This window comes from Paroedura picta, chromosome 9 (assembly GCF_049243985.1).
Source record: "Paroedura picta isolate Pp20150507F chromosome 9, Ppicta_v3.0, whole genome shotgun sequence".
Taxonomy (NCBI): Eukaryota; Metazoa; Chordata; class Lepidosauria; order Squamata; family Gekkonidae; genus Paroedura; species Paroedura picta.
The window spans coordinates 21,179,457-21,190,557 of NC_135377.1; the positions used below are offsets into that span (position 1 = coordinate 21,179,457).

Below are 11,101 nucleotides of genomic sequence, written 5' to 3' on the forward strand. Positions count from 1 at the left end.
TTCTCCGGAAGAGAGGGGGGCGTGTGGCTGGCGGCATGCCAGGGGGGATGCTGCGCGGGTTGCTTTGCAAGGTGGGGTGCAAAGTTCAGAGGCGCGCAAAAGCGGCTCCGTCCTGGCTGGACCCCCGACGGAGAGGACCTGCTGGTGCTGCAGCTTCGGCGGGGATGGCCACGCTCGTGAAGAAGATCATCCACACCGCTAAGGCTCCGGCCGCCGTGGGCCCCTACAGGTATTGCTCTGCGCTTAGCTTGAACCTCGCTCTGTTTCCCCCGGGCGGGTCGAAGACTTCAGGAATCCTCCGTCTTCATTGTATCTTCACAACAGTCCTATGGGGTAGGCTAGTGTGACTGGCACATGTCTCCCGGCACACTTCCATGGCAGAGGGAGGATTCGAACCTGGTCCTCGCGGATCCTAGTCCGACGCTCTTGCGTTGTCGTGTTATGAAAGGAAACGAGGAGCGGGGTGTATAGTGGGAAATGGCTATCCCGAGACAAAATGTGGCTGGGGCAAAGTTTAGAGGGATCCTGAATGATTTGGCTTGCTTTCTCTTTGTATGCGAATATTCTCCAAAAGAGTTCAGATTAGAGCGGTTTCTCAGTGGAACAGGCTTCCTCGGGAGGTGGTGGGTTCTCCATCTTTGGAAGTTTTTAAACAGAGGCTGGATAGCCATCTGATGGAGAGGTTGATTCTGTGAAGGCTCAAGGGGGTGGCAGGTTACAGGGTTGTGAGTGCCCTGCATAGTGCAGAGGGTTGGACTAGATGACCCAGGAGGTCCCTTCCAACTCTTGTTATTCTATGACTAGTTTCAAAGCCCCTTTATAAAAAGGGGTTTTGAAAGGCAGGGAACCCCCAGCAGCCGCGCTTCGCGCGACTGCTGGGGGTTCCCTCAGGCGGCGGTCTGACGCTGCGAGAGGCACTTCGCGCCTCTCACAGCATCAGACCGGCAGGGAGGGAACCCCCAGCAGCCGCGCTTCGCGCGACTGCTGGGGGTTGCCTCGGGAGCAACTGCAAGCCGCGCTGCGCGCGGCTCGCAGTTGCTCAGGCTGGGAATCGGAGGGACCAATCGGCAGGCGCTTCGCGCCTGCCGATTGGTCCCTCCGATTGTCTGTCGTGAGGAAGGGTCCAACCCGGACCCTTCCTCATCACGGACAAAGCCCACCTCTAGGGGGCTTAACGAATTATTTAGTCCGTGGCGCCCGTGGCGCCACGGGCTGTTTAAAGATTGGTGTACGTGTCTTTCTCCCAGTGCACTTTATTCTCAAGACAGCTTTGTGAGGTAGGAGGGGCTGAAAGAACAAGGGTCTGTTTCATGATTACCCTGTGACTTTCATGACGGAGAGGATGGGAAGCCCAGGTTGGATGGGGGGGGGGGGTATGGACTCTCAGTAGGAGCTCCATAGGTTCTCAGCAATTCCAAAGAAACAAAATGAGAGATCTGGGTCTAATTACAAGAATCTTTTTTCTTTAATGAAGCATCACAATTACAGAAAATGCAGGCTAAGATTCCACCAGCTGGACCTTGAACAAACACAGCAAATCTTAGTTGGAGGAGAGCAGAACAAGTCCAACCTCATCACTCAAAATTCCCTTCTCCAGGATTGTTTAATATCTTAGAAGTGTGACCAGGTCGATTCCCTACTTTGAAGTGACTTGGAGTTGCCCTTAACTTTCATTTCTCTTTTGATCACTTTCATTTCAACTTGGGGTTTGAATTCCTTAAAACTATATTTTCCTTTTTGTTAATTTACAAAGTCCTGTTGTTTTCTTGCATAGTGGGATAGTTTCCAAATATGCGGAGACCTCCCCTGTCCGTGGATGGCCTATTTTTGCAGCTAGTTTTCCACAGGGAAGAGCCAGTTGACCATTGGGTACAGCGATTCTCTCCCATTTTCCATGTTTGACTGATTAATCCTTGGATAGTTCAACTGCCAGAAATGCATGGTTAATTAGTAATTTCTAAGGGCTACAGTTCCAGTTAGTCTGCTTGGCGGTAGAATATTGAATATAACTGAGTTCTGTTCTATACGAGGAAATGACAGTCTTCAACAACAGCACTAGCCTGGGTTGTTCTCCAACGAGCAGTGGGTGGGATAAGAAGTAAAACATAATTTGTCTAACACAGACTGGAATCATAGAAGAGATGACTCAAAAAAAGCTCTCATTGAAGGCAGTGGAAACCAGCTGACTGCAAGGCAAAAATCCTTAAGAATAATGTTATAAAGGGTAAAAGCAGGAAGAGCAGTGACTATCTTCCAGCTAAAGATGAATATTTCTTGTGCTCATGAAAAAAAAGAATTCAACCTCATATGATCATCATCAGGAGAGAGATTTAAAAGTTGCTTTCACTTAGCAGTTAATTCATTGCTCTGATTTTCAGTTTTCTGCTGTGGACAGCAGCACAATACCCCTTGGCTCTGTTTGTCGGCTTTGCTTGAAAGTCTGCCCAGTTTTAACTAAATGAATTTTTAATTGTCTACTGCTCAGAATTAATTGGGTAATAAGACAAAAGAAACAACAAATCGTGTGGCCAAAATATGAACCTGTGTCTTGAGAAGCACAATGAAAAAAGGGTCAGTAAAAAGTCTCTTTATTATATTAACAACGTCATTTGAAGCGCAATTAATCCAGAGGACAAGCGTGTCTCTTTTAAGCAATGCTGAAAGCTGAAGCAACAAAGTTCTGATAGTCCTTGTTTCAAAAGGATTTCCTCAGTAGCAAAGCTAAAGAATAACAAATAAGAGATAAACAATACAAAATATAAATTTAAAAAAAATGAATCCCTGCTACCTGTTAGTGCATCTGTCCTTTGAATTGTTACGAATGCAATAAATTTATGCTGTTTGGATAAATTTCAGCTCACATTCCTACTCTTCATGTTCTGATTAGAGAAAGAAAAGTTAACAGCCATTTTGAGCTCAGGTCCTCCATAGAGTTGTTTTCATGCTTCATAGAGTAAGTTTATTCTTTGTCTACTTTTGGGGATTGCAGTTGAGGAAATCCTTTTGAAACAAGGACTTACCAGATCCTTGTTTAGTGTTGCTTCAGCTTTCAGCATTGCTTAAAAGAGACACACTTGTCCATTGCTTAAGAGAGACACACTATTTCCTCTGGATTTATTTTGCTTGTAATAAAGATTTGTTAATATAATAGACTTTTCACTTACTCAGGGCCCAGTGTACCTGAGGGACCGCCTCCCCGCCTATGCCCCCAAAAGAGCTCTACAGCCTCCAATCAACTAAGGATCTCTGGCCCTAAAGAAGTCCGTCTGGTCTCGACCAGGGCCAGAGCATTCTCTGTTCTGGCCCCTACCTGGTGGAACGAGCTCCCAGAGGAGATCAGGGCCCTGACGGAGCTTAAACAGTTCCGCAGGGCCTGCAAAAAGGAGCTCCTCCACCAGGCATTTGGCCGAGACCAGGCGTAACCTACAACGACCAAGGGCCCCTGCTCCCCCCCCCACCCCCAGAATTCAATCAATAAGCCACCCCCCTCAGAATCCCATCAACAAGCCATGGACCTGTTTGTATGACGACTACTTACTGTTATACTGTGTTGTGGTTGGTTACAATTGTTGGCAATTGTTGGTTATCGATGTACATGTTCTACAGACTGTTCTATGTATGGTTCTCTGTTGTAATGTAAACCGCCCTGAGCCTCCGGGGAGGGCGGTATAGAAGTATGATAAATAAATAAATAAATTGTACTTCCTGGACACAGATTCATATATTGGCCACGATTCATTGTACCTTTTGTTTTATTATATGGTTTTTCATTTCTCCTATAGTGTTTCTGGAATTAATTGCTGGCACGTCATCTTTAGAAAACACAAAAAACTGTTGAACTGGCACATGATGGAATGCAGAAACAGGCTCTACAGAAATCCTACAAGAATGCACATACATTAATTTTCCAGAATAAACATTTCAGTTGGCATATGGTTGTCTAGGTGTACATGTGGTGCACAGGGGGGTTTACAGACAAGGAATGCCCTGATAGAGGTCTGGCACCCTGCCTCCTGCAGCTTTTAGTGCCATAACCATCACACACATTTTTTGCCAACTTTGGGTTTGACACCACATCTTACATTGGACCCCTAAATGTCTTAATTTTGATGCATTTCCACTGCTCTGGCTGCAAAAACTGTCTGTCTCTGTGATAATGCAGTTGTCTGAACCCAAATATTGATGCAGTTGGTATTTCCATATGGCAGCACTCAGTAAGGCAGGCAGAGTTCCATCCCTCTAAGCCCATTGACTTCAGCGAAAGGTGTCGCTTTGAGCCTAGGAGACCTAAGCTGTGCTTTGTCCCATGCATGATCCAGTAGCAAATTACAAGGAAGTTTAGTCATATTAGTCAATGCTGTATGTCATGGAAATTACTGAGGTCTGCTCCCCCCCCCTTTTTTTTTTTTTTTTACAATTAGCCATTAAATAGATTACGGCATATGTTTCTTCAGTGGTTTGAAGAAAGTGCTAAAACAGCTTCTCTCGACCTGATTAACTACATCTTGTTTACCTGTTTCAGCAGTGCAAACTTGGGACTTTTTGCTTAAAGCTAAACGACACATTGCATGCCATGACCATTTCTTGCCTTGAATGGAGCATTGGTGGGGATGGCCTTCCCTGGTCCCCCCACCCCTAATATTGCTAAATCAATGAATATTGTAACTTTTCAAGGCTGGAAACTTAGTCCACTTGTGCATTGGGGATAGGAATCTTTACAAAATCAAATCATTTCTAAAGGAAAATGTGGGAAGTGAGCTAAGCAGTACCCAATGGTAAACCTATTTTTCTCTCTGTTTCCACACTGTACTTTTGCATCTTAGTCAAGCGGTGTTGGTAGACCGGACCATGTACATAGCAGGACAGATTGGCATGGATCCTTCAAGTGGGCAACTTGTACCTGGAGGAGTAAAGGAACAAGCTAAACAGGTAAAATGTGATTTCAGTTATTCTAATGGTCAGCCTGGCGTCATGATCCATGCTGCATGCTCTGAAGGCATGTCCGCAAGCTGCAACAATCTTTTCCGTCCACTGAAGGACATAGCTACCAGGAAACATTGTGGACATGAGTGGATTTTCCAGTGCTATTCTAAGGGAAGAGACCTCTTTTGGGATAAGTTCTGCACCCTACAGAACTGGGCAAGAGGACAGCAGACTTGCCTTATGGATGATGATAATAATGATGATGATGATGATGATGATAATAATAATAATAATATGGGCTAAGGGTTTAAAGCAGCCAGAAGAGCTGCTGAACAGCTTCTCTTTGATGTAACTTGCACATTTGGGAGCCCAGAGGAAGAGTGAGAATAAAGGAGCCAGAGTGGTTTATAACTAGTGTGTCCAGTAGACTTCAATAAACTTTCATGACAACTTTCTGTGGTTGGGGGGGGGGGGTGCATATTATCAAATATTTGCTTTAATATTCATTCCTGAGTTTGTATATGTCCCTATGGTGGTGTTTTGTCACTCTACCATGGTTTACCAGTAGAAAGAAATATAAATAGCTGAAACTCCTTTGTGTTTCTTACGATTAGGCACTTCAGAATATGGGGGAAATTCTGAAAGCTGCACACTGTGACTATGGCAATGGTGAGTTAAGTTACACCAAAGTGTAACTTTTGGGCGATCTTATATTTCGCGTTTGGAGAGGAAGAAGAAATCTTTTTTAACCTTGGCTGCCTGCAGTTTGTATATGATCCCCAGTCATCCAGGACCCACGTTTGTTTTTGGCACACGCAAGTGGGCATCTTTAATGCACACACCTTCTTTTTGAGCAAACTGTCTTCCTTGTCCTGTGGGACTCCTATTCCTTGGGTGTTAGATTTTGGAAGATCTGCCGTACTTCATCTTCTTTTTGGATAGGTATCTTGACATCATATAGAGCAGCTCTAAACACAATTACACCATTCTACATAGATTGGGTTTAGAAGGGCATTATCCTGCTTTGGCTAGCCTTGTAAAATTATGCATTCTGGCATTAACCATCAGTAGCTATTCTTTAGAACTAATTTGTCCTTTGAGTGGCCCAAAAGAAAATATAGTCCAAACAGGCCATAGTCCAAACAGACATCTTTTTAGACAGTGAAGAAAACCATAAAGATATCTGTCTTTGGGACTTGTGTTGATTTTTCTCTCAGGTGGTGAACTAAAACTATAAACAGTTGAGTAATAAATATTTGTATGTTGATATTTAGTATATTCTGCTGCTCAGCCTCTAAGGTTCCTATCTTCTATAGACAGCTTGAGTTATTTTGTTCCCTCTTTTGTTGTTCGCTCTCTCACTTGGAACACATTTCCTAACAGTGTTTTCTGACTTGTAGTGGTAAAGACAACTGTTCTGATGGCTGACATGAAGGACTTTGATGATGTAAATGAAGTATACAAGCAGTGTGAGTAGTACTGTCTAACGCAACCCCTTTCAACTTTTTTACCATTGAGAAGCCCCTGAAACATTCTTCGGGGTTTCCAGAAACCCCAGAAGTTGCACAATCATGCAGAATATGGTTGGGATGCATAGCTGTGGACACACCCATCCAGGGCCCCTCCTCTTCCTGCCCCCTCCAGGCTCATCATTGGCCGTTTTGGGAGGGGGGAGGTGGATCGACATGTCCGTATATGGTCATACACCCTGATAAATGTTTAACAAATTAAATATATATATATATTTAATTTTATAATTAATTATATATATATACATACACACAAATACATATATATGTGTGTGTATATAAAAAATTAATTTTAATTCCCTCCCCCCTAATTTGGGAAACCCATCCTGGGCTGTCAAGAAATCTCAGGGTTTCACAAAACCTTGGTTGAGAAAGCCTGGTTTAATACCTAAAGATGGCCCAAATTGGGTAAAGTCCTGTATAAAATATTACGAGATGAAACCCAGGTGGAGATTATCCCTTCTCATGCTGTTTGCTTGAGCGCACACATGGATATAACACATCCAATAGGAGTACTTCTCTCTTACCCTGACAGCCTTGTGGAAGAGGATAGATTTCCTGCAGAGTCTCCATTACTGACTCCCCCCCACCCCCCCGCCCTGGCATATCGCTGTTCACGAGGTACAAAAATGTATGTTACAAACAGCCATGTAGTATGTAACCCATCCGTAACAGCGCAATCTGATTACTATTCCTTGTTCTTGCAGCCTATGATAGGACTCTTTAAAGGATTTTTATATTCGACCACAAGAGGGGGAAGGTACTTCTTAAATTAAACCTGCAGTACTCATAGTTTTAAACCCAGCATTTTTTTTGCCATCATGGTACATACTCTCTCTCCCTAGCAGCCATGGAACAAGCAGGATATATGGTATTAAAGATTTAACCATGATGGATACAAATACTATTATCATTATTAGTAGTAGTAGTATTCGTTTCCTGTAAGAAATTGCAAATAGTGATTGACTTAGAGTTGCAAACAGCAGACCTTGTGCCTGCTTAGCACAGATCTCTTGTCGTGTGAGATGTAGGGGAAAATAAGAATTGAAGGTAGAAAACAGATTTGGTAATAAACCCCCAAAAGTGCATAGCATGTTGGATGACTAGAATATTTGGATACAGAGTTGAACATTAGGAATTGAAAATGACAGTTCTTTTAATAACGCATTCTTAAACACATTGCACATCGGTGCTGAAATTATTTAAAAATTTTTTTTTTGAAAATATGTGGCCTGTATCCACAGCATGCATAGGCATTAGCCTCTAATGCTGAAGATTTGATGTGTTGAGTGCCATTTTAAGAATACTTTTCTGGCTGCGATCTCCATGGAAGAGAATGGGACTTAGTCTGATTGGACCTGATTGTGATTCCTCACTTTGAATAAAACCTTGCATTAATCAAGTCACTGATTTCAAAAGGGGAATACAGGATTTTCCTGTGCTCCTTCAAATTTCCTTGCCCTAGACTGTTTTGTGCTATATTGGCGTGGGGGGGGGGGATGGGACCCACCTTATCAAGAATTTCTTCATTCCATTGTGCTATAATGGGTAATATAAGAATAGGATCCAGCAAACCAAAATTCAAATCCCCACTAACCCATGGAAGCGTACTAAAAATGACCTTCAATCAGTCATACCCTCTCTGAGTTAACCTACCTCACAAGGTTGTTGTAAGGATAAAGTTTAAGAGTGAACAAATGGGCCCTGATTTGGGGGAATCATGGGGCATTAATGAAATAAAACATTTTCCATTAGAAAAATTGCAAAGTCCTCAAAATAGTGATTTTTTTTCTGAGTTACTCTGAGTCCTTATACTTGTAGCTAGGGGTAGCAGCAGCAGCAGGCTGTTTTCTTTATGCCTGGTTTGTAGGTTTTCAGGAGATATCTGGTCAACTGTGGAAGATTAAAAGATGCTGGATTAGATGAATTATTGGTCTGATCCATCAGAGTTGCTCTTATTCTCTGTAGTTTGTGAAATTTCCCTTGAGAAGGCTGCATGCTTTCATGCCTGATTCCTCAAAGCCTAGAAATGTGCTGTTTAAAAACTGAAGTTCTTGTTCACAGTGAGCTAGGTTGTTCTCAGAACTGAATTATTTTGCTAGATAATGTGACTGCAGGATGCATCTAGATTTACCTTTTGTATAACGACTGCTTGTTGATTATGTCTTTTTAGAGTGATTTAATATAAAACAGTTATGTATTCTGCATATAGTTTTCAAAGGTGACTTCCCAGCCAGAGCAGCTTACCAAGTCGCAGCTCTACCAAAAGTAAGTGTTGTGTTTCAGCAACAATGGATTGACTAATTTCTTGGATGGAAAAGCTTTTCTACATAGACACAGAAAATACACAGCGCAGATCCTATGCAGATCAACCTCATTTGAGTGTTCCTCAACAGGAATAACTCTGTAGGATTTCATTATAAAAGCTCTTGCAATATTGACTAAGGCAATTGACTTTTGCTGAGTACCCAATTATATTTAAATAGCTTCAAAGCCTGTTCCTAAGAATGGGCCTTGAAACGGCCCCCTCCCCTGGCCAGGCAGCATAAGGTGGCTTTGGGCCACAGCTCACAGCTGGATCAAGTGGGGCAGGTGGGGGCTGGGCAGCTCGTTAGCAGGCACGGGGAAAGAGCCCCTTAGCAGGCAGTCAGCAGGCTGGGAGGCCCTCGCAGGCCCTTGTCAGCAGGCCCCGCCTAGCAGACCAGGAGGCCCTCGTTAGCAAGCCCTCCACCACCACCCTTTGCCCAGGGCCCTCTCCTCTTACCTGCTGCTGGCTCCAGGCACTGAGGCATCTGAGAGCAAAGAGGCTGGAGTCCAGGGACAGAGGGCGGGAGCTGCAGGGGCAGGGCCAAATTATATCTAAAACTGCATCCACTCCTTTGAGTGCATGATTAGTGGCTAAAGAGCAGCAGGTCTGCACTACAGGACTCAACTAGACCTGATTAGGTAAGCGGTAGATTTAGCATCAGAATTCTTGCTGTAACATTGTGGTGATGGGGACAGAGCCCTGAAAATACTCGGTCTAATTTTTCATTGAAATGAAGATTTTTCTACCTGCCAATACAGGCATAGAAATGGAAACTCCCATATGATCTTCAAGGTGAACATGATGCTCTTTTTCTTCTGTTCAGTATGCACAGAGCATCTTTTGTAGATGTTCCTCAAAGGCAGCTCTTCTCCCCTCCCATCCTCACGGGTCTCTTAGAGTTTACCCTTTGATTCGGCTGACTGTATCGGCTGACCCTCAGAGGTATCATGGCGCAGTGGTTAAGAATTCAACCTTGGCCAGAGGCAAAATGTTCCTTCTGCCTTTGGGGAAGACATGGAGCATTGCCTGCATCACAGCACTGCTGTGAAAACAAAATAAAATGTGGAACGCCCTTTCTGATGTACTTATCTGACATTTTCCTTGCAGGGGGCAAGTGTTGAAATTGAAGCTGTTGCCATCAGTGGACCACTCTCCGACACTAAAGGCAACCTTTAACCCGGCAGCTTGGCTTCAGTCCAGCTTGCTTAGTCATGGAACTGGGCATCCCTTCCCATCTCAGAACCTGCATGAATTGTTCTGAATAGAGGGAGTGGATTCCACCCCACCCCCTGCTGCTATGATGCCCTATTAAGGCTCTAGGTTGATGCACAGTTTGGTAGGAATGACATTTGTTATAGGTAGGGCTTAATGTCCTAAGTTGTTGGAGAACGTTTTATTGCTTCAAATAATATTTTGATGGATAGACACCGGTGAATTATCTAGATACTGTGGATAAGATTTTGATATAATTAACATGGAACTTGGTTGTGACCCTTAAGAGACAAGCTAGCATTACATAGTATTTTATGTAATAATCATACCTTGAGAAGGTAAAAAAAAAGAATGCTACACTAGAATTACAGAAGCTAAATATTGGTAGATTTAATGTTACCGATTTACCTAAAAAACTTACCTCCATCTACTAGACAAAGTAGTAACGTGCAAACATCTTTTAAATTCATGTTTTATGATCACTAACATGCTACAATAAGTCATGATTTATGTATTTTTGATACGATTTTAATAAATTTGCATTAAATAGCTTGTCATTTGAGTCCTTTTGAAGACAGCTATGTCTGCTTCCCAGTTTCAACCTTTCAAGAATATAAAAATCCACATTGGTAGTTTTCAGGTGGTACTGCATGGGCCTGTCAGGTTGTCTTCTGCAGCTACACTTCAATGAGATAAGAAATTGTAAACTTGCCGTTTGGAAGACTGTTTAAGCAACATATTTGGTGCATTGTAAGGCTGCTGTTAAGGCAAACAGTTTGTGGAATGCAACCCATAAACAGTGATGAAAATCACCCTCCAGTGCAAGGAGCATTCCTTTAATTCAAGGAGCCCTTGTGCCAGAGGAAAAATGTAGTAAAATACATGTTGCACTAAGTATTTTGTTTCTTTGATGGAATGCAATCAATCTGTAATATACTTACATATTTAGCCTCCAATTTTTACCTTTAATATCAGCCTGGAAGTAGTTTAGAACTACTGTGTTTGCTGGCAGGGGCTCATGAGAATTGTAGTCCATGAACATCTGGAGGACCACAGGTTGACTACCCCTGGTTTAGAAGAGTCCTGGCTTAGTGGTAGAACACATATTTTTGCTTGCAGAAGACTGTGT

At 43.1% G+C, this 11,101-nt stretch overlaps 1 protein-coding gene across 1 annotated transcript; it reads left to right on the forward strand.

Annotated features, from left to right (window-relative positions):
* Nucleotides 1-8: 8 nt before the first annotated feature.
* On the forward strand, nt 9-10,524 carry RIDA (reactive intermediate imine deaminase A). The gene is made up of 6 exons (XM_077351830.1): nt 9-229; nt 4,824-4,929; nt 5,538-5,592; nt 6,324-6,392; nt 8,665-8,720; nt 9,868-10,524. The coding sequence occupies exons 1-6, from the start codon at nt 36-38 to the stop codon at nt 9,934-9,936; spliced, it is 549 nt and encodes a 182-aa protein (XP_077207945.1). The 5' UTR covers nt 9-35; the 3' UTR covers nt 9,937-10,524.
* Nucleotides 10,525-11,101: the final 577 nt, after the last annotated feature.